This window comes from Callospermophilus lateralis, chromosome 4, assembly GCF_048772815.1.
Source record: "Callospermophilus lateralis isolate mCalLat2 chromosome 4, mCalLat2.hap1, whole genome shotgun sequence".
Lineage (NCBI taxonomy): Eukaryota > Metazoa > Chordata > Mammalia > Rodentia > Sciuridae > Callospermophilus > Callospermophilus lateralis.
Window position 1 is genome coordinate 80,704,995 of NC_135308.1, and position 24,761 is coordinate 80,729,755.

The window sequence follows — 24,761 nt, forward strand, 5'->3', positions numbered from 1 at the left end:
CCATAAAGAAGAACACATTATGTCATTAGCAGGAAAACGGATGAAAATTGAAAGCATTATGTTAAACAAAATAAGCCAAACTGAGAAAGTCAAGGGTCATGTGTTGTCTCTCATGTATGAAAGCTACAGAGAAAAAAAGGGAAAGTATCTCATTAAGTAGAAGGGAGACCAGAGGAGATACTGGGGAACCATAATGACCAAATTATATTATTATATTATTTGCATGTATGAATATATAAAAAGTCTTCTTATTATATACAATTGTAATGTACCAATAAAAATATGGGAATAAAAAAAATAAAATATGCCAAAAGTTGGTGAGAAACCAGAAACACATATGGAAGAACATAAAATCAGAAAAGCTGAGAAAGGAGATGACAAAACTCACATTTTGGAAGAAAAGTTTAATCTCTTTTAAGGTTATGTCTTCCTTTTTTATTTTTTTAAGTTGTAGATGGACACAATATCATTACTGTATGTATGTATGTATGTATGTATGTATGTATGTATTTATGTGGTGCTCAGGATAGAACCCACTGCCTCAAACATGCTAGGCAAGCGCTCTATTGCTGAGCCACAACCCCAGCCCCAAGGTCATGTTTTTCTAGGGGTTGGGGTGGTGGGTGTTTTGTTTTGGTACTGGGGATTGAACTCAGAGGCACTCGACCACTGAGCCACATCCCCAGCCCTATTTTATATTTTATTTAGAGACAGGGTCTCACTGAGCTCTTAGTGCATCGCCATTGCTGAGGCTGGCTTTGAATTCATGATCTTCCTGCCTCAGCCTCCCAAGCCACTGAATTATAAGTGAGTGCCACTGAACCCGGCAAATAGGAGACAGGTGGATCTACAGTTGAATGGGTTTTTTTTGTTGTTGTTTGTTTTTTTTTTTTTTTGGGGGGGGGGGTGTTGTGTGTGTGTGTGTGTGTGTGTGTGTGTGTGTGTGTGTTGCTAGGGACTGAACCTAGGGCTTTTTGCATGAGAGGCAAGCACTCTACCAACTGAGCTATATTCTGTTCCTCACTCTTTTTTCCTTTGCAGTAACTTTTAATGAGACTTTATTTGATTCTCATAACTGTGAACAATTAGTTTTCCTGAACTTTCAGAAGAAAGTGGTATTTAAGGTGGTTTTCCTAACTATAAAATCTATTCCTGTTTTCTCACATAATAATCAAAAATATTATAGCTTGGTATACTACTCCTCAGTATTTGTCCTAAAGAATTAAAGTCATCATACTACAGTTATACATACATACGCATGTTTATAAAAGCACAATTCATAACAGACAAACTATGAAACCAGCCTAGGTCCATCAACAGATGAATGGATAAAGAAAATGTGGTATCTATGTACAACGGAGTTTTATTCAGACATAATGAATGAAAAATTGATGGAACTTGAGAACATTATGTTAAGCAAAATAAGCTGAACTCAGAAAGTCAAGGATCTTTTTTTTTTTTTTTTTTTTTTTTTTAAATGTGGAAACTAGAGAGGAAAATGGAAAGGGAAGGTGGGAGACATCCCATGAAAACCGAAGGGAAATCAGTAAAGGCCCCAGGGTCAGGGAAAGGGAGGAAAAAGGGGAATAATATTGGCCAAACTATTTTGTTACATAATGTGCATGTACAAATATATAACAACGAATCTTACCATTATGTATAATGTACCAATAAAAAATATAGGAAAACCAAAAAATATGATAGCTTGGTGTTATAGTTTGGATAAGGTATCCCCAAAAGCTCCTGTTAATGCAAGAATATTCAGAGGTGAAATGACTGAATTATGAGAGCTGTAACCTAATCAGTCCGTCCTAGTTTTAATGAACTGTTGGATTGGAAACTGTAGGCAGATGGGGCATAGGTAGAGGAGGTGGTCACTTAGGTTATGCCCTAGAAGCGTATATCTTTCCTGTGTCCTCTTTCCCTTTCCTCCAACTCAGTCTGATGTTTTATTTTTCTGTCACTCTCCTTCCCTTGTTCTCTCTCTACTTCCTGACCCCACCATTAGCTGAGCAACTTTCCTTCACTTAGTCCTTTCCCCATGTTATGCTACCTCATCTTGGGCCCGGAGCAATGGAGACTGCTATCTATGGACTGAAACTTCTGAAACCAAAAGCCCCAAATTAACTTTTCCTCCTCTAAGTTGTTCTTCTCAAGTATGGAACAGTTATCATTTTTTTTTAGACAAAAAAGCTAGGAGTTCTTAGAAAATAAGCATTGTTGATTTTTGCTCATTGTGGTACCCTGCTCTGGATGAGAGGTCTGCCACACACATTTTGAGAGTTCACTGGAGCAGGCCATACTAGATTCTTTTGTTCTTACCATGAACATACTACACGTGCCTGATATTACACTGGAAAACCACATACCTTTCCATTTCTTAATAAATTTTCTTTATAAATTACCACTTTTAAAAATAGGTCACTACATCATCCAGCAAATAGTTGAAGCTGTTTTGACATTCCCCTACTTCCAAGTCCTATGAGATACCCTATTAATTCTATTTGCTCACTCCTGCAGAGAATGATACCATGGAGGTCTTGTGGCTGTTGGTGGCTTGACCTTCCTTACCTGTTTGTATTTCTAATGCCTGACACTAGTTTTATAGTCATTTTTATAAATATGGTTTCACACCTTGTATGTCAATTTTCCTTTAAAAATAAAAGCAGGAGCAACAACGACGACGACCAAATTAGAAGTTGAAACACAACTGCTTAATTAATTCATCATAAATGAAGGCCCAAAGGAGGCACAGGCTTTATAATAACCTGCACATTTTTTTTTTAAGTTTTAGATACAATACCTTTATTTTTGTTTATTTTTTTATATGGTGCTGAGGATCAAACCCAGTGCTTCACACATGCTAGGCAAGCACTCTACCACTGAGCCACAACCCAGCCCTCATAAATGTTGGTTTTGGGGGGTTTGTTTGTTTTTTTGTTTGGGGGGTACCAGGGAGTTAACTCAAGGGTGCTTAACCACTGAGCAACATCATAAATGTACTTTTTAACATTTATTTTTAGTTCTTTAAATCATCAGGCTATAGGTTATTTCACTTTTTTGAAACGAGCCAAAAAACTCCATGATAACAAAAGACTAATTTGATTAAAGTTTTTAAACTTTTCATAACTCAGAGAATTTACAAAAGTTTACAGTTTGAATAATCCTTCAACTACCTCAGACTCACCTCTAATAGAATGTTAGAAAGACCATCAAAAACTCACATGATCAAACACAAGAAAGTAAATATAAAATGTCATTAAAACCTAAATGTGATCTGAGAAGAAATTCCACGTATCTGTATTACAGACTTTGTCTTCCTAGGGATAACTGGAATATATGATGCATGCAGTAGGTCTTTCTCTTAATCCAGGGGTCACTGAACTTCAGCCCAGAGGCTTACTATCCATTTTATAACCACAGCTTTACTGGGACATAGCCACACCTATTCCCTTATGCATTACCTATAGGTGCTCTCAAACGATAAATAGCACAATAAGCTAAACCAGGACCCCTTACAGAAAAAGTTGGTTAATGCCTGCAGTTTGGATGTGGTTTGTCCCCACCCATGAAATTTAACTGGCAAAGTAACAGTATCAAGAGGGTGAGGCTTTAAGAAGTGTTTAAATCACTGGAGGCTCTTTAAGAACAGATTTATAGTTCCCAGAATGGAACAGTTATCATAAGAACAGGTTATTATAAAGCCATCTGTGCTCCCTTTGGACCTTCACCTCTGCGGTACACGCCTGCTTGATCTTTTGCTTTTCCTGACATGTTATAGCATGAAGTGCTCACCAGATATGGCTGCCTAATCTTGAACTTCTCAGTCTTCAGAACCATGAGCAAATATAAACTTTGGGGGGTGGGGGGTGTACTGGGCCTTTAAATCCACAACTTTAATTTTCCTAGGCAAGTGCTCTGCCACTTAGTACATGCCCAACCCTTTTTGAGATAAGCTGCCCTTGAATTTGTGATCCTCCTGCCTTAGCCTCCCAAGTAGCTGAGAATATAGGCATGCATCATTGTGCCTGACATAAACCTCTTTTCTTTATAAATTACCCTGTCTCAGGTATTCTTTTTTTTTTTTTTAAGAGAGAGAGAGAATTTTTTAATGTTTATTTTTTAGTTTTCAGCGGACACAACATCTTTTGGTTTTTTTTTTTTTTTGTATGTGGTGCTGAGGATCGAACCCAGGCCGCACACGTGCCAGGGAAGCGCGCTACCGCTTGAGCCACATCCCCAGCCCTCAGGTATTCTTGTTACAGTAACGAAAACAAACTTAAGACACCCTGGTCTCATATAGAGACTTGTCAAGCAAACTTCCATAAATAGTACTTGAAGAATCTACTGCTAATTTTAAGTACACAATTCTTTGTTGCGTTTATGTCCAGCACATTGCAGTATGTTCAGCAACCCTAGTTCTCCAAGAACTAAAATGCTGCTAACACGCCAAGGCAGTAGGTTTACCAAAATTCTTCACCACTTCCAAATGTCCTGGGATGGAGTAGAGATACTACTATCCCTGGTTGAAAACCACTTCTAAGTCAATTCACAACAAGGAAGGAGAAAATATAATCCGTGAATGGCAAATGCAATTACTTTTTTGGGCGAGTTTTAGGGATTGAACCTGGGGCACTTAACCACTGAACCACATCCCCAACCCTTTTTGTATTTATTTAGAAACAGGGTCTCACTGAGTTGCTTAGCGCCTTGCTTTTTGCTGAGACTGGCTTTGAACTCGAAATCCCCCTATCTCAGCCTCCCAAATAGCTGGGATAACAGGCATACACCACCACACCCAGCTGTAATTACTTTTTAAAAAAACTAAAAGTCTATTCTTCCTCCCCAACACTTAGCCAAAAATATACTAATTTCTTAAGAAAATTAGGCTTTATACTTTGGTTACTATATATCAAGCCAACATGGAGTTTTCTTACATTTAAAAAAAAAGCCTAATATAATAATCTTACCTATTTGTTCCATCCAGATCTGATTTATGGATGAAATTAAGTTTTGCATCTGCCCAATAAAGCTTCTGTTCCTCATAATCCAAAGTCAGTCCATTTGGCCAGTAAATTTCAGTGTTTATTATAATGAAACGATTTGAGCCATCCATTCCAGCACGTTCTATCTTTGGCACTTCTCCCCAGTCCGTCCAGTACATGAACCTAAAGGAAATAAAACAATTAAAACCATGATATAAACAAATAACAACAAAATATTCTGTAATTAACACTACTAGATAAAGCAAGCTCTCCAGAGAATACTAAACCTAAAACCTCAAGAATTTTTTTTTAATTTTAGTAATCTTTTTGTAACTACCACAGTAATATCCGTTTCAGACAAGCATCATCAAAGTTTGCAAAAAAAAAAAAAAAAAAACACTGGATCAAAATTTAAGAGGATAAAGAATATTCATACTATCTCAATGTGTCTCCCCACAGGTTACTTAATAACAAAGGAGAAAATGATACCTTTAGACAAACCTGGCATACTAACATAAAAAGGTTATCTACATTAACATAACACCACCAATGGAGATTATAAAAAAGGTTATCTACATTAACAACACCAATGGAGATTAAAACAGCATCATAAATCTTTTAATGTGATACACTGACAAGAACATGGAATCTTATATAAATCTCTTACCTATTATTGCTGCCTAAAAGTACATCATATAAATAAAATTATGAGGAAAATACTCAAGGTGTATTCTACAAAACAATACCATGAAAATCAAAGGCTGAGGAAACAATACAGACTGGAGTAGAATAAAGAAATATGGTAACTATATGAAGTGCACATCAAGCCAACATGGACTAATAAGGTGGGGGGAAATTCTAAAGACATTGGGGGAAAAGACAAAATTGGAGGAATATCAAATCATACAGTACTACTATATTAATGTTAAATGTTTAAATGCGCTAATTGTCTATAGTTGTTATCTACAGGAATTCACTGATTTACTTTCTTTTTTGTGTACAAAATTAAAATTTTTTTCAAAATAAAAAATTAAAGAGTTTAACAGCCTCAATACAGGGAAGAAACTATTTCTTCTTTGATATAAAGGAAACACTCTGTAATACTTTAAAGTGTATTTCCAGTAGAATGAAACAGACATTATTATTGTATGTATATGTGATTGCATGACCAATATGATTCTGCAACATGTATACTCAGAAAAATGAGAAATTATATCCCATCTATGTATATCAAAGTGCATAAATGCATTCACTGTCATGTATAACTAATTAAAACAACTTTTTAAATTTTTAAAAAGTATTATTTCCAAAAAAGATAAGAGGGTGCTATGAACTAAGAGTAATGAGTTTCTAAAATGTGTTAGAGCGCAGAGTGAAATACAGGTTTAACTTTGAAATAATTGATAGCCTGGTGATAATGGATTAATTTTACTTAAGCACACTGCAATCTCTACTATTTCATATAAACTGCTTATTCAAAAAGGCTGGGAGGAGAACATCAAGTGGGGAACAAAAATACCTTCCAGATACAAGGTACTGTGCTAATAGCTTTACATATATTTCCTCAATTAAGCCTTACAACCTTATGGACTATTACTCATCATCACGTTTCATATAAGAAAATTAAAAAAAAAATAAGTGTATTCCTCAAAGTCATGGTTAACAAATGGGGACTAGAAAGCCAAACCTGTAACGACATAGGTCAGAGCCTGGACTTTTAAGAAACAGAAAGCAAAGTGCTCCTTAAATTGAGGCTACTGACTGGATACAGTCTAGAATACAGGATAAAAATGAGTACATTTACATGAGATAAAACTATATAGGAAAGCAGGCCAGACCATGTTATAATTTGGGAAGTTTATTCTGAGAGCAGCATGAAGACACTTGAACACTTTTAAAATTGAAGATGAAATGACTGGCTTTGTTTTGCAGGTAGGGAGGTGTACTTGCTGCAATGTGAGAATGACTGAACAGAGACTAACAAGAACACAGACACTGTGGCTTCAAGAGTTTCTGTGAGAGACTCCATAAATCCTCTGACCTAAAAGTAATGAAAAAATAGGACAACACTGCCAAAAATAACTAAAGTCTCAGAAAATTGATAAAAGGAGGAACATGTATTCAAGGAAAATCTAATAAAGCTCCAGAACTGTGATATTTTAGCTAAGAGCTAACTGCATCCCTACCAATAATGTCAATTTGTGGCAAAAAAAAAAAAAAATTCTACCTTACATAGACATGGCAAGCCATGAGAACTACAGTTACTTTGCCTTACAAGAGGGGATGACTTTATTAAGGACGAACCATGAAAAAAAAAAAAATTATGCCTAGCAATGTTGTCAAAAGCAAGAGTATAGACAGTCAGGGCAGTCTGTTATCCTAGGGACACTGGCTGGGGCAGGCAATAAAATTTCCAGCAAACAAACTGGAAATTTAACATGAAGGTCCTAGGAAAGAGACAAAGAGCCTTGTTAAGTGAAGTATAATTCTTTGGTGGTCAGGAAGGCTGTATGTATGTACATGGCTGCTCCTTCTCAAAAGATGCCAGAAAGAACACTCACAAGCTGATCTGGCTAAATGTGAGACAAACTTCAAACTGCTTAAAATTTTTAAATATTCCACAATCCAAAGACCCAAAACATTTACTGGCCCAATATTTTTAACAATAACTTTTACTCAGTCATCAACTAACCACTCAGACAAGAGAGATATAAGGGCAACACCTAAAATTCAGGCATAAAAGTATTTTAAAAGAAGAAAATACAGGCAATGAATTTAGAGACAGCACATTGAGCACACATATACGACAGAATTAGTACAGATAAGTCACTAAACAAGAATACACAATAGCATAAGGGTCTTTAGTTTCACCCATATTTCTGGAAATGATAAAATTTCATTTTTCTTTATGCCTGAATAACACTCCATGGTGTATATTAACCACGTTTTCTTTATCCATTCATCCCCTGATAGACACCTAGGCTGACATAGTTTGGCTATAGTGAAATGTGATGCTATAAACATGGGAACGCATATATCACTGTAGTATGAGGACTTTAATTCTTCAGGATAAATACCAACGAGTGATATAGCTGGATCACATGGTGGTTCCAAACGCAGCTTTTTGAGGAAACTCCACAATGATTTCCATAGTGGCTGTACTAATTTACAGTCCTACCAACAATGTTAAAGTTCCTTTTTCTCTGCAACCTCTCCAGCATTTATTATTTGTATTCTTGATGATTACCATTCTGACTGGTATGAGATGAAATCTCAGTGCAGTTTTGATTTGCATTTCCCTAACTGCTAATGATGTTGAACATTTTTCATATATTTCTGACCATTTGTATTTTTTCTTTCAAGAAGTGCCTGTTTAATTCATTTGCCCATTTATTAATTGGGTGATTTTATTTTTTTGGTGTTGAAGTTTTGAGTCATTTATGTATTATCGTTATTAATCCTGTCAGAAGAGTAGCTAGCAAATATTTTTTCCCATTCTGTAGGTTCTCTATCCACATTTTCAACTGTTTTCTTTGCTGTGCAGCTTTTTAATTTAATGCCATCCCATTTATTAATTCTTAGCATTATTTCCTGGGCCTTGGGGGTCCTATTGAGAAAGTTGTTCCCCGTGCCTAAATGCTAGAGTGAAGACCCTACATTTTCTTCTAGGAGTTGCATAGTTTCTGGTCTAACTCCTAGGTCTTTTGAGTTGATTTTTGTGCAGGGTGAGAGTTAAGGGTCTAGTTTCATTCTTCTACATATGGATAACCAGTTGTCCCAGCACCGGTTGTTAAAAAGACTGTCATCTCTCCAGTGCATGTTTTTGGCAACCTTTGTCAGGACAAGATGACTACACGTATGTGGGTTTGTCTCTGTCTTCTATTCTGTACCATTGATCTATGTGTCTGTTTTTATGCCAGTACTATACAGTTTTTGTTACTACAGCTCTGCAGTATAATTTAAAGTCAGGTATTGTAATGCCTCCAGCATTGCTTCTTTGGCTTAATATTGCTCTGGCCTATTCTGGGTCATTTATGCTTCCAAATGAATTTTAGGACTGTTTTTTCTAGTTCTGTGAAGATGAGAATTGCACTGAATATGTATATTACTTTTAGTAGTATGACCATTTTAACAATATTAATTCTGCCTATCCATGAACATGGGAGGTCTTTTCATCTTCTAAGTTATTCAATTTCCTTCTTCTATAATTTTCACTGTAGAGTTCTTTCACCTCTTTGGTTAGATTTATAACTACACATATAATTTTTCTGAGGCTATTGTAGATGGAATTGTTTTCCAGATTTCTTTCTCAGCATATTCACTGTTTGTATATAGGAAAGCTACTGATTTTTGTATGTTGATTTTGTAACATGCAAATTTTCTGGTTTTTAATAAAAATTTCCAAAACATCAAAGAAACAGGAAAGGGGGTTGGGAGACATAGCTCAGTGCTAAAGTACCTGCCTAGCTTGTGCCGGCCCATGTGTTTGCTTTCCAGTACTGAAGAGGAAAGAAAAGGAAAAGCAAAAGAATCTATAAATTTGAAGTGATAGATTCCATCTAATTAAAAAAAAAAAAAAGACTATCCAAAATAAAAGAAATGAAAGCTAGAAAAAGGAGGAGGGGGAAGAAACATGAGATATATACATCAATATAACAAATCGAGTACCAAAGGAAAGAAGCAAAGGGTCAGGATGGGGGGAATAACAGGGAATGATACTGGCCAAATTATACTGTGACAATTGTACGTGTGTATGAATATGTAACAATCCCACCATTATATACAACTATAATACACCAACAAAAACATGGGGAGGGGATATTCATTTTTAATAATCTTTCTGAATAATACAGAATACAATGAACAACTGTGTTGCTATTTGTACTGGTAGTCCAAAAGCAATGGTGAGTAAACTGATGGTACCTTAATATAAACAAGGTAGAAGCACCCAACTGTACTAGTAGAACTCTAAGAAATTCACTATTCCAAGTGCTAAAGACTATATAGAGCATCTGAAATCATTACATACTACCTGTTTTAATTCAAAATAGCATATCCACTTTGGAGAATGATAGTTTAATGTAAACAAACATTTCTGTAAGATATACTAACTCTATTTCTAGATATTTACTAAAGAGAAATTAAGTATACATTCACACAAAAACCTACATACAAATAATTGTGGCAGATTTACTCATAATTCTAAAAGATTACCAAATGTCCTTCAAATGGTGAATGGATGAATAAAACATACTATACTCATATAATGGAACACTTTCTGCAATAAAACAAAACTCCTGATACACAAAACAGACATAAACCACAAGTGCATTACAGTAAAAGAAAGAAGACAGATTTAAAGAGCTACATGCTATATGATCCATTTATATGGCATTCTGGAAAAGACAAAACTACAGTCAGAAAAAAAATCAGTGGTTGCCTAAGGCATAGGCAGAAAAAAATAGATGTCAAAAGGAAAATGGGGGAGAACAAGCATGGAATTATTCTATAGCTTAATTTTGGTGGTAATTATTCAAATATATGCATTTGTCTAAATTCAGAAGTTTCCATCAAAAGGTAAAAATTAAATATATATAAATTACACCTTTTTTAAATGGGTAAAGATTTGAACAGATGCTTAAAACAGAAGATATATGAATGGCCAATTAGCACATACAATGATGTTCAACTTCAATAATTAATAGAGAAATGCAAATTAAAATCAAAGTAAGATATCATTTCACATCCACTAGGTTAAGAAGGTTAACAATACTAAGTATTGGTGAGAATTGAGCTACCAGAATGCTCATACACTGCTATTATAATAATAACCACTTTGGAAAACATTTTATAGTTTCTTACAAAGTTAAACATACCCTTACTCTGCCAACTAACAATTCCACTCTTAAATATTTATCCAATAGAAATAAAAACTTGTTCATATAATGATTTGTACATATACAGTCACAGAAATTTCATTCAGAATAACCCAAAACTGGAAACACCCAAAAGTCCATAAATAGGTAGACAGATAAACTTGGATATATTCATAAAACAGAATACTACTCAGCAATTGAAAAGAACTGACTACTTATTCATACACTGACCAGGATGGATTTTAAAATTATGTTGAACAAAAGAAACCAGACCCAAGAGTGACTACTTCATGATTCCATTACATAAAGTTCTAAAATCAGTAAAACAAATCTATAATATAAAACTCAGATTGGCAGTTACTGGGGTGGAAGCAAGGACTGACTTCAAAGGGACTAAAGCAATTTCCTGGAGTGAGGTGATAAAAAGCATTTATTTATCAAGACCCATTAAACTAAAAACAAAATTTTTTTGCATACAAATTTTATCTTGATAAAATTTCTTAAAACATGAATAAGAAATGAGACTATTTTTAAAAGTTAAATTTAAAATACAAGTCATGTTACTTCAAGGTTGATATCAAGATAAAAGAAGCAATTACAACAAATGAAACTGAGACATTTTAGAATTTGTAAATGAAGTCTGCTGATGTGTTTTTATTTGCTAAAATATTTTAAAGTTAACTTCATTTCTGTAAATGCTTTTCCCAACTGTAGAAAGTGAAGTTACTTCTTCCTCTGTACTTTCATACCATGTTTTGCTACACTATGGTACTCATTAACCTTTTAGTTAAATTATGAAGAACTCAAAGGTAAAAAGCAGGTCTTACTACCGCATCAAAATAATCGACACAGCACATGTTTTTCCAAAAGCAAAAATGAACCCAGACTTTGTCCTTCTCCATGCACTCTTATTTCTCATGTACAATCTTCCCTTTCACTCCACCCCAATCTACAAGGAAATGGACACAGGAAGAATCAAGAGATGTTGTAAGAAAGATGGAATATGCACAGTTAAATACATAGCATCAGGCAGACAAACAGTGAAATGGTTTTGTGTGCACGTGTATGCCAATAGAATGAACTAAAGTAAATTTTCATCTTAATTTAATGATACAAGTAAAAACAAGCTCAAGTCACAATTCATTGGCCACCATTCTTTTCTCTATATACATATACAAAATGAATTATCATTTTTTTCAAGCAACCAGCATAAAAGAGTTACTGTTCACTTCAAAAATTACTAAACCATACTCGACACTTCATGTGCAACATGCATGAAGATATTACATCATACAAGGTCTGAAATGTTGTCATTAAAAGCTGGACAAACCATAAGCAATTTGTAAATAGTTCCCACTTCCAAGATGGAAAATGTAATAAGGGCTGTTTTCTGCTTTGAATAATGTAATTTATGTAAATTTCACAATTGTCACTAATCTTTTCCAAGAAAGAATTTAACTTTCAAAACTCAATGTCTACTTTGTGGTGAAATTAAATGTCGTTACAAATGAATTAGCCTCACAAGAATTTTAGTAATAAATAAAAGCATATGCATGCCACTGCTCACCAAAGCTAACATAAATCCCTATTTTATCCACCCCTAAAAAATACAAATCATGTTACTTCAAGGTTGATACTCAAGATAAAAGAAGCAATTACAATAAACGAAACTGAGACATTTTAGAATTTGTAAATGAAGCCTGCTGATGTATTTTTATTTGCTAAAATATTTTAAAGTTAGTAAATTTCATCTATAAATAATAAAGATTTCCATTTTGTTATTTAATTAAGTTAAAAACTTGTTACAAATATAAAAAATTAAAGAGGCATAGAACCACAAAAGACAAGTATTTTATAAGTCACCAAGATATGTTATTCAATTTTTTTAAACTACTGAGCTCCTATTAGGAGGTAAGCACCAAACTTGTCAAAAATAAGTCACAATTAAGAGAATAACTGATGGATTCAAGTATATCATGGGATAAAATTTAGGACAAAGCAGAATTCACTCAACAAGAAAAAAAGAAAATTTACTCCAGTTAATATTTGTGAACACTACATACAAATGTTTCCTCCATGTAAAGCCTAATATTCCCCTACACTGTAAAAATAAGCTTCATTTTACTAACAGGGGGATACAATGTACCATTCCAAGGTCCCTGTCAGCTTACCATCTTCAGATATCTCATAAATGAACTACAATATATGGTAAGAATGTAAAGTCCTTAATCATAACAAACATACATTCATGCAAAATAAATACATAAGCTTAATCATTTAAGAGACTAGACTCCATTTCATAAAATATGCTAAGACTAATCTTTAGAATTGATTTGAAATTTCTAACTCATAAGAACTTTTTCCCCTCTATCAGAGCCAATTTCTGTAAGCAAGCATAGAAAAAATAAACAATTTTCTTATACTATGGAAATGACTCTTCTCCATTTTTATTTGCAGTTGCTTACATGCTTATAAGTAAGCATAAAGTTAACAATTTTATGAACAGTTTCTAATTTTAAAAACTTAAAGGGAGGACATCAGAGGGAAACAAATATCACAAGTTAATCCCACTGATCCTTGAGATTTGGAAAAATAGCAAACTATGGAGCAAACAAATTTAATAAAAATGGTCTGATAAAAACAATACTGTTTTTTATTACTAATAATGCCCTCAATCAGTTAAAACTAAAATTTCTGTAGACAGTTTTTCAGATATTAAAAATCTAACTTTTCTTATAAGAAGCAAGGCTCCCGAAGTTCAAGTGATAGAAACTTAATCCCCAAAGGAACAGTGGGGTGGGGGGAGGCTAAATGAGATGTTAAAGTTTTAAGATCAGAGCCCTCATAAATGGATTCTGTCATTGTTTGGGAGGAGGGGTGTTGTTAGCCCCATCTTGCTCTCTCACACTCGCCTGCACTTTTACCTTTCACCAATAGCTAAAGCAGAAAGAAGGCCTTCTATCTGATGCAGGCTCTTCAATCCTGGATTTCCTAGTCTCCTGAACTTTAATAAGTCTCTGTTCTTTATAAATCAGCCAATCTCAATATTCTGTTATCATAACAAACATATTCATGCAAAACAGACTAAGAAAAAAAAACTATTTGTGTAACAAATACATTTGCCCAATTACTACTTCTTTTCAAAATCTTCAAAGCAATTATGCTCTTCGCCAAGACAGAGACTCTTACCTCACTTTCTTCTACCTGTGTTCTCTTAATTAAACACATACAAAGGAAGAGGGGCAGATATAGGGGTACCTCCATATCTGATAAAATTTCTGAGTAACTTCCTGCACATTTGGAAGTGCCCTTGTTACCGTACAATGAACATAATGTAATCTTGTTTTACAATGATTTTAAGAAAACAATAATATAGTATTCCCCCTCTCCCAGTTCAGGGGATCAAACTCTGGGCTCTGAGCTAAGAAAGTGCCCTACCACTGAACTACATCCCTATCCCTTTTTAATTTTGAAACAGAGTCCCACTAAGTTGCCCATGCAGGTCTTGAACTTGTGGTCTTCCTGCTTCATCTTTCTTGAATAATTGGGATTACATGCATGCACCATCATACCATTTACTCAGATGAAAAATATAAGGTCCTGAAGATAGTATAAATGGTAGTTGAGAAGTGGAGACAAATCCAAGAGATATTTAGAAGATACAATAAAAAAAACTGCTAACCGAATGAGTGAGGAAAAAGAGAGCTGGAATGATTCTTGGATTTTAGTTTCTGCAATGAAGTTAGGTAGAATAACCGTACAGTTGTTCACAAATCCGTATATAATATTTTGTTACACAGGTTTCTTAGACATGGTCACCTCTCTCTGTTTTAATTTTTTTTTCCCCTTTAAACTACTTGAGGGTTGGAGCTGTAGCTCAGTGGCAGAGTACTTGCCTCAAACTTGTGAGGCAGTGGGTTTGATTCTCAGCACCACATAAAACTAAACAAATAAAATAAAGTCATGCTGCCCATCTACAACTACAAAAAAAATTTTTAATAAAAATAATTGAGGATCAATTTCTAGTTGAGGATCAATTTCTCAAGTCCCAATAAAATAATGGAAAATTACAACAGCTTCTTGCATCGAGTCTTCTGCTACAGTTTGGAACTTGAATGATCCCCAAAGGCAATGTGTTCAGTCTTGCTCTCCAGCCTGTGGTGTCATTGAGAGGTGGTGGAACCTTTAGGAAGTAAGGACTACTGGAAGAAAGTTAGGTCATTAGGAGCACCCTTGAAGGAAATACAGGGAAAGTCCACTCACCCCCAATTCTTTCCTGTTTCTCTTTGGCTTGAAAGCCAAAGGTTTTCTACCAGGAGGTAATAAGCAGCTTTGCTCCACCACATATCCCCCATCATGATATGCTGGCTTGCCATAGCACCAAAAATAATGCAGCCAACCAACAATGGACTGAATTTGTGAGACATAGTAAATCTTTTCTCTTTGTAAGCTGTTTATCTCACGGATTTTGTCACAGTGATGAAAAGCTGACTAAATTTTCAACCCAATCTTTATCCACAATGCTCTGAAATTATTGATTGTCACAACTATATACCTTCCCCATCTTATTAGGCAATTTCTTTATTTTTCAGAATGAATCCCAAACTTCTTATCTGACATAATAACACTCTAATTTGTCTCTGCTTCTTCACATGCTTTCTTAGCTTAAAAAAGCTAAAGGAATTCAAGCTTCCCAAATGCTAAACCTTTCACAAAGCCACAGTAATCAAGACAGTGTACTATTAGCTAGTATAAGGTCAGGCAGAGAAATCAATGGACAAAACTGAAAATCCTACAAAATCATGCAAATCAGGAGATTTAAATCTTCATGTTTATCATGAAACTTCCCTGGTATACATGTCCAAAATGCCACCAAGTATCTGAAAGATGTCACTTTAAAGAAGTACTGGGTGTCATTCTGGCATTACAATGGTAGACCTGGTAGGTGTGCCAGACCAAACAGTAGAGCTGTTGGTGGTCCAAAAAAAGTTCTAATTTTTTTCTGCATATGCTTAAAAATGCAGAGTAACTCTAAATTCAAGGGTTTAGATGGGAAGTCTCTGGTCATATATATACATACCCAGGTAATAAAAGCACTGAAGATGTACCACCATACTTAACAGAGCTCCATAGTTGAATTAACCTATATATAAATTCCCTCTGCCTCACTGAGATGATCCTCACAAAAAAGAAACAAATTGTTCCTAAACCAGAAGAGGGAGGTACACAAAAGAAAAAGATATCCCAGAAGAAACTGAAGAAACAAAAACTTAGCACAGAATACTTTCCGCATAAAGTAATATAACTAAAAGGGGGCAAAAAGTTGAACACAGTCACCGTATGACCAAGCAATTCTATTTCCAGGTATACACATGTAAAGTAGTCTCAAGATGGTTGTAGTTAGGCTCCCTTCCTGAGGACTACAGTGAGCTATGTTTTCATTATGTAGCCAAGGTCATAAACACCCTGATTCAGCATATGTACTCAAGGCCATAAACATCTGCTTGCGAGCCATACACTTACTTATGTAACCTGTTGGCAATGTGCCTTCTTTGTTTGGCCTGCACATAAAAGAGGCCTATAGAAAGATTCAGAGGACTGGGGGACTGCTGCAGCCTCTAACTAAAGCATGTCTACTATCCCAATTGTGCCTCACATCTTCTTCCACCTACGAGGATCCCGAATCTGTTTCCCAGGGTCTGAGCACCTCAGCCCAACAACACACAAGAAAATTGAAAAAAATATGCTCACACAAAAAACATGTACACAAATGTTCACAGCAAAATTATTCATAATGGCCAAAGAATGTAAACAAAAGATCAACTGATGAATGGAAGAACAAAGTGTGATATTTCTATATGACAGAATATTGTTTGGTTATCCAAAGGAATGAAGTATTTAAACACGCTATAGCATAAACCTACCATGAAAACACCATAACTGAAACTAGGCACAAAAGGTTACACATTGTACAATTCCATTTTTATGCAACGTCCAGAATCCATGACAGAGAGTAGATTAATGTTAGCTAAGGGCTAAAAGGAAGGGAGAAGGGAAAGAACCTATTCACGAGAACAGGGTTTCTTTTGCAAGTGATGAAAATATTCCAATATTAAATAGGGGTAACAGATGTGTCACTTTGTGAATGTACTTTAAAAAAAAAAAATCACCAAATGTACACAACCAAAAATTGAATTTTATAGTATGTGAATTATATCTAATTTTTAAAAACTACAGGAACTCCCTCTCTCCTATCCAGAGGAGGCAAATTCAAACTCTCAAACAACATATTTAACAACCCTGTCAAATGGTTAATGCCAAATCCATGACCACAACATAGAAATCTTATTCTCTAATTAATCACTGACTTGCAAACATATCTTCTTTTATGTATGTATGTATTTATTTTAGTTGATGGACACAATACCTTTATTTTATTTATCTATTTTAATAAAGTGTTGAGGATCAAATCCAGGACCTCACACAAGCTAGGTAAGCTTTCCATCACTGAGCCACAACCCCAGCTCAACATAGCCTTTAAAAAAAAACTCGGGGCTGAGGATGTGGCTCAAATGGTAGTGCGCTCGCCTGGCATGTGCAGGGCGCTGGGTTCGATCCTCAACACCACATAAAAATAAAAAATAAAGATATCCTGTCCACCTAAGAAAAACTAAAAACTAAATATTAAAAAAAAAAAACTCTGAAATGCTTTTCAATTTTCTTATTCCAAAACCTATATATCTGGGGCTGGGGATGTGGCTCAAGCGGTAGCGTGCTCGCCTGGCATGCGTGCGGCCCGGGTTCGAACCTCAGCACCACATACAAACAAAGATGTTGTTGTGTCCGCCGAAAACTAAAAAATAAATATTGAAAATTCTCTCTGTCTCTCCCTCTCTCACTCTCTCTTTAAAAAAAAAAAAAACAAAACCTATATATCTGCTCAGCCACAACTGTAATGAAAGCTTCACCACTGATCCTTTATTTATTCATTCAGAATCTCATCACTCTAATCCTCTTGCTTATGTGCTTCCTTGAAGTTATCTTATGATGATTTTGCATGGTATTCTTCTCTCCCAACTAAGTTTTAAGTTCATGTGAATAAGGACAGTATAAAACAATGAAAATGTTTGATTTATGGCACACCTTCTGTGTATATAACTTTGAGCGAGTCACTTAAAATACCTGGGCTTTTATAAACTACAAGATATTGATATATTTGCAGTATTTCCTTAGTAGTTTAATAAAATGGGGGAATAACAATAGATTGATTATTCCTAGGGCTTACATCATTTACAAAATTGTTACTTCTGTAACTGTCATCCCTTTTACTTTTACAATCACACCTCATTCTCGCAACATTAGCAAGGGGAAAATATATCCACAATCATGGTCAATCCCATGACCATTCACTTTCACAAAATGTTCTGTCATGGATACCTGGCCTTTTGATGGACTACTCAGCATCTAAATTACTTCCCTATGTTTGAAGAACCTTTCACATTCTGAGACTAAGGAAACTTTAAAAAATAAAAATATTTGCTTGCCAAACTTAACTTTCAATTGGGACAGGAACATGAGATGTGGATTTTGCCAATCAGACAAACCAACCCCAACTGAAAGCACAAAAAGGAGGTAGAAGAGGTAGCAGCAGCAGCAAGCACCCCAAGCAATTAATTCTGGTGAGAATGAGGGCAACAGCAACAGTTTACTCAATTCAATTTGAATAAATGAATCCTTTCTTAATGCAATGTTTAAACACAGGACTGACAGCAGAGTCAGTCACTTCATGCCAGAAAGAGTACCAACAGCGGTGAGCATGCCATACAACAGATGAGATGCCTTCACTGGGCCAGCTCTGTGGTAATGATTTATGGTACTGTTCCTGCCCATAGATTTTTAATCTTAGTTCTGCTACTTAGGAAATTTAGCCAATATCTTCTTCAACCACAAATCTTTTTGTGACTAAAATAATGGGATTTCTATTGTTTAAAACTATGAACACTAACATACATTCTTAAAAGCAAATACTATCTCAAAGTATCATCTTAGCACTCCCTATCTTTTAACAAGTGGCATGTTTCAAAAGTCTCATAGCTCTTTCCACAATCTTAGGACCCCTTTCATTACAGACCAATGTCAACATCATACCAGTATGTAAAACAGTATCTTGATGCAAACGAATAAAAAGGGATAAATTTATGATAGATTTTAAAAAGCCAACATTATGTTAAAATTTGATATTTGTTACCATAATCAATGAAATAATAGAGATAAGAGAAAAAACTGCTTTACCCATGCATTCAGAATTTCAATAAACACCAATACATAACCATGACATAACGAGTTATTAAACATATTAATAAACTAGAATTTAATGGAAAATTAAGTTCTAAGAAGCACAAAGTTTCTTAGATTGTGCACCTTCCTCCCTCCCCTATGACCACATATTAAAATAACAGCAACAGCAACAGCAGCAGCAAATACCTACAGCAGAAGGCTAGGAGTGCAGCTGTGGTAGAACACCTGCCTGGAACATTTGAGGCCCTGAGTTCTATCCTTAGCACTGGGGAAAAGACAAATAAATAAAACCTACAGGAGGAATGTTCAACCTCAAGCACTAGGGAATAACCCGGGAAACATTAAAAATATCAATAACTTGGGTTCTTCCATCAGGGATACTGTTTAAATTATTCTGAGCTAGGACCCAGGAATCAATTTTTGTTTACGTGTTCCCCCAAGCAATTATAAAGCATTTATACCAAACACTAGGATCTTTTGACCAAGATGATGATGGAAAAGAAACAGACAGATAAACATTCAGGCAGGGGTTTTATTGGAGCTTCCTTTTTGGAAGGAAGACAGCTCCAACAAGAAATCAGTTTGGCTCTCTAAATGAAAGAAAGGAGCTTGTATTATTGGTTACTTGCATGGGTGGAAATGTTAATTAGCTTTAGGTGTACTCAAGCCTTTTGCCCTCTGCTAAAGATAAGTTACTGCAGCTGTTCAAGAGAATGCATACAAGGCACTCTGACTCAATGAAGCAAAGCTAACAATGGCTATGGATGGCACTATGACTATGACCAAGACCCAAAAGAACATTTGTCCTTTGTCCCTATGTTGGTCCCTGACTTTGTCCCTATGTTGGTCCCTGACTCACATGCTCGAGTTTAAAACCAATAAGAGTGTGACTTTCTCAAGCACCTGTTCATCCACAGCCTTCTGTTCTTGTACAGGTAGGTTAATGTGTTTAACTCATTAACCAGCTGGCCCACAATACTGTCTAATCATCAGCCCAGGTAGTACTCAGCCCTTAAGTAATACCAGACCACATAAGCAAGCAAAGCACCAAATAAATTCCTTCTCACACTACACCCTTCCATATTTCTTTCAAAAACTTTATAAATTGGGGGGAAAAAAAAAGTTTTTAAAGTTCACAATTTACTGAAAATTTAAGTGAAAGTATTTATGGGGGTAAAAATAGATTTTCAATTTTCTCCTATAACCTTTCAAGCTTTTGGTACCCAATTCCTTACACAGAAGGGGGTTTCAATTTGGTAATTCATCCAATATATTAAATACATAGTCTCATTTTACTAACATCATGAACAAAAGGAGTTATGATAAATATCTGTACAAAGTTTGTCTCTAGTTTAGAAGACACTACCAAATAGAAAGGCTGGGTACCCATAGCCAGAATGTTCAATAAAATATATATAATTTACTTGTCAATATGATACTGATTAACTTCAATTTACCCTTAGCTATAATTATAAAATTTTACTTTTTATTCTTAAAGTAGGTCTAGTCAAGCAAGAGATCATTATTTTTAAAGCCATCATGACAAAACTGCATTACTCAAAAAACAATTGATAAAATTCTAAATTTTCACGAGAGAAGTAATGTGCTTCCAAGTTTTTGAACACTTCTGAAAATAAAAAGACATCACTAATTACCCTCTTTTTGAAATGCATATATATCAGCAGAGAAAAGTACATGATCTTATTCAGACATAAACAACAGACCAACATACATCCAAACTACCCCATCCCTTTGCAGGGGTGGGGTGAGGGGGAAGGAAGGGGTATATTAAAATTCTTTTACAAAATCAGACTCAGTTTCTGCCTGAGACTCCAAGAGTCAGAGTCAAAGAGCACCCAGAAGATCTTCAGTTTCCTCACAATAGGAAATTTTAATTTTAGAGTTCCTTAGCAATTACCTAGGCCTAAGATGCAAAAATAAGTTCCTTCCAATTTCACCTTAAACAGGTCAAAAAAAAAAAAAAACTTCCAGGTTAACTGAAGGAAAAAACAGAACAGGAACATTTATTTAAACTTAAAAAGGAAAAAAGAAACATTTGAATTAAGTTATTATTTTAAATTTATTCTCCAGTTGGGAAAGAACCTAAGTAAAAGGATTATTATTTTGAATAAACCTGTTTAAGTTAACAAAGACTGAGTTTGCAAAAGAATTTAAAGTAATAAATGAGAAACTAGTTTGTCAATAAGTTCCAACAAAATACTACTTAAGAAGCTAAATAAGCAAGCCAGGTGCAGCAGTGCATGCCTATATCCCAGCAACTCAGGAGGCTAAGGCAAATAACAAGTTAAGAGGCCAGCCTTGGAAACTTAGCAGGACGCTGTCTCAAAAAATAAAACAGGCTGTAGATATAGTGTAGTGCTACAGTGAATCTAGGTTCAATTCCCTCCCCGGGATACTAAAGAAGCAATATGTTTGAGTAGTCATCCATTAACCTACCAGAGGTAGAAAGAAGAGGAAAAGGATAAAATCATCTGGAATCTAAAGAACAAAAATCTTAAGTTGGAATGGCTGAGAAAAGGAAAATGTGACTAAATCAGGAAAATTTATCAAAATAAAAATATACAATATATACTTTTAAAAGTCACAACAAAGGGTAAATCTAACCCTACTTTACATCCCCAAATCAATCTTAAAAATCAAATACTCTGTGGTGCAAGAAAGGAAACAATCAGTTTGAGGGTGAAACAAACTGTACTGGTTCTACTGTGTAGTCTATGCAGAACACATCCCAGTATTCATTATGTTATTCTTTTCATTTTTGATATATATGAAATATAATTTATTAGTAGTGGTTTAAAATGCACCAAAATTTAGACTAAATATTTGGGAGGAAAGAAAATAAGAATCTGTTTTTGGCAATAGGGCAAACTGGAAATCTTCCTAGTACAAAACAACTAAAAATGCCAAACTATAAAAGTAATATTTTAAATTCATGCCTGTGCTCATAATAAAATATATTTTGAGCACAGCAAATATTAGAAAGAAAAATATCCAGAGAGGTAATCCAGAGATAAAGGAATCTGCCCCATTCCCACTGGCCTAAAACTAGAGTTTCAGACCTCCTTCCTACAAGAGGAGAGTCTCTAACCTACACACAGATTTTTGGATGAAAAATCCACATAAGGGCAGAAACCCCATCATGGGTTTACATTTTCAAAGGAAAATACACGCACACATGAAAGCACAAGTACACACACGCGCGCGCGCACACACACACACACACAAACACAGAAAAGAAAACAGTAGAAATACTTTATTATATTTAAAGACAACCAAAGAACAAGAGAGAATTCTGGATAAACCTTTTAGTGCTAAACACAAAGGGAAAAAATGAGTTTATGAAACAGGGTTAACAGACATGGAAAACAGAGTTAAGACGAACAGATATCTAGTTAAAAGTTCCAGAAGAATGGGGTAAAGGCAAATTTGAAAAGAAATTCCTAGAATTGATAAAAAGACAGTCCACTAAACCCAAAAGTAGCATAATAAGAAATAAAGAATCTCAACAAATCATACTTAAGCTGTAATCAGAGAGGAATGACAATAAGAATAACTGGTTACAGTAGTTAGTCCCTTTCTTATCTGCAGGGAATACATTCCCAAGACCACTAGTGAAACAATTTTCCATTTAATATTTTTAGACTCTTGTTTGATCATGGTAACTGATACCACAGACAGCATAATGGTGGATAGGGGGAACTACTATATATATCAATCACAAAAAAAAACCACATGGGAGAAGAAAACACATGTAAACCTGAAATTGTACAATATACCAAAAAGGGTGGGGGGACAAAATAAAGGCATTTTCAGACAAATAAAAGAGAGTTTGCTACCAAGAGTTTTTGTTAAGTACTATGATGTTCATAAAAGGATGAAATCACCTACCAACGCATTTCTCAGAACATATTCCCATTGTTAAGCAACCTGTGAATGGAATTATAATAAGCAAAATGAACTAATAGTGTCAAAAATATTTTGTCACAAAGGATTTAAAATCAAACTACAAAATCCAGCTACATGCTCCTCAAAAAAGAAATAGCTAGAAAAACACCAAGAAAGAGTAAAAGTAAAAAGATGGAAAACCATGTATCAGGCAAAAATCAACAAAGGTTGTGTAATTATAAAGCTGGTGTAATTACAAAGATCTGACAAAACAGACTCTAACCCAAAATGCATTCATAGCAATAATGTGAATAACTAGGAAACAGTATAAGGTACACCTGGAAGATAATTTCATACCTATCTGTATTTAAAGCAGAACCTCAAACAACATAAAGCAAAAGAAATTATCAATTTCCAAATGAAAGATTTATAACATCCTCTCAGCAAGACATATCAAATGGACTTTTAAAAATCAGAAGATTTCAACAGAACAAAAATGCTTGATTAAATGGCCACTTCTAGAACACTACATTCACTGCAGAATACATCATCTTTTCAAGTACACATGCAGATTTTTTTCTTTTTTTGGCAGGGGGCGGCATGTAGGTACTAGGGATTGAACTCAGGGACACTCAACCACTGAACCACATCCCAAATCCTATTTTTTTGTATTTTATTTAGAGACAGGGTCTCATTGAGTTGCTTAGCACCTCAATTTTGCTGAGGCTGACTTTGAACCTTGATCCTCCTGACCAAGCTACTGGAATTACAGGCATGCATCACCATGCCAGGCCACATGCAGATTTAAAAGATCTGACCACTGGAATCATAATACAGGTCTTAAAGGACTGATACACATTGTCACATAGGATGACTTCAAGTTAGAAATCAATAGCCAGAAGCGAAATCCCTGTCTTATAACTAAGAATTACATTTTTAAAAATTTATTTATTTTGGTGGGGAGGTATTACTGGGAATTTATTTATTTTTTTTAATTTTTATTGTTGGTTGTTCAAAACATTACATAGTTCTTTGATATATATATATTTCACACTTTGATTCAAGTGGGATATGAACTCCCATTTTTACCCCGTATACAGATTGCAGAATCACATCAGTTGCACAACCATTGATTTACATACATATTGCCATTCTGGTGTCTGTTGTATTCTGCTGCCTTTCCTATCCTCTACTATCCCCCCTCCCCCCTCCCCTCCCCTCTTCTCTCTCTACCCCCTCTACTGTAATTCATTTCTCCCCCTTATATTTTTCCCCCTTTCCCCTCACTTCCTCTTGTATGTAATTTTGTATACCCCTGAGGGTCTCCTTCCATTTACATGCAATTTCCCTTCTCTCTCCCTTTCCCTCCCACCTCTCATCCCTGTTTAATGTTAATCTTCTTCTCTTGCTCTTCGTCCCTACTCTGTTCTTAGTTACTCTCCTTATATCAAAGAAGACATTTGGCATTTGTTTTTAAGGGATTGGCTAGCTTCACTTAGCATAATCTGCTCTAATGCCATCCATTTCCCTCCAAATTCTATGATTTTGTCACTTTTTAATGCAGAGTAATACTCCATTGTGTATAAATGCCTCATTTTTTTTATCCATTCGTCTATTGAAGGGCATCTAGGTTGGTTCCACAGTCTTGCTATTGTGAATTGTGCTGCTATGAACATGGATGTAGCAGTGTCCCTAT

General features: G+C 35.0%; 1 protein-coding gene across 2 annotated transcripts in view; it reads right to left on the reverse strand.

Annotated features, from left to right (window-relative positions):
* The window catches only part of Lrp6 (LDL receptor related protein 6), a 170,939-nt gene that overhangs the window by 100,393 nt on the left and 45,785 nt on the right, over positions 1-24,761 (reverse strand). For both annotated transcript variants that reach the window (XM_076854131.1, XM_076854130.1), the window contains one exon: positions 4,971-5,168. In XM_076854131.1, coding sequence (XP_076710246.1) covers positions 4,971-5,164 — 194 coding nt within the window. In that variant the 5' untranslated portion in view covers positions 5,165-5,168. The remainder of the gene's footprint in view (positions 1-4,970; positions 5,169-24,761) is intronic.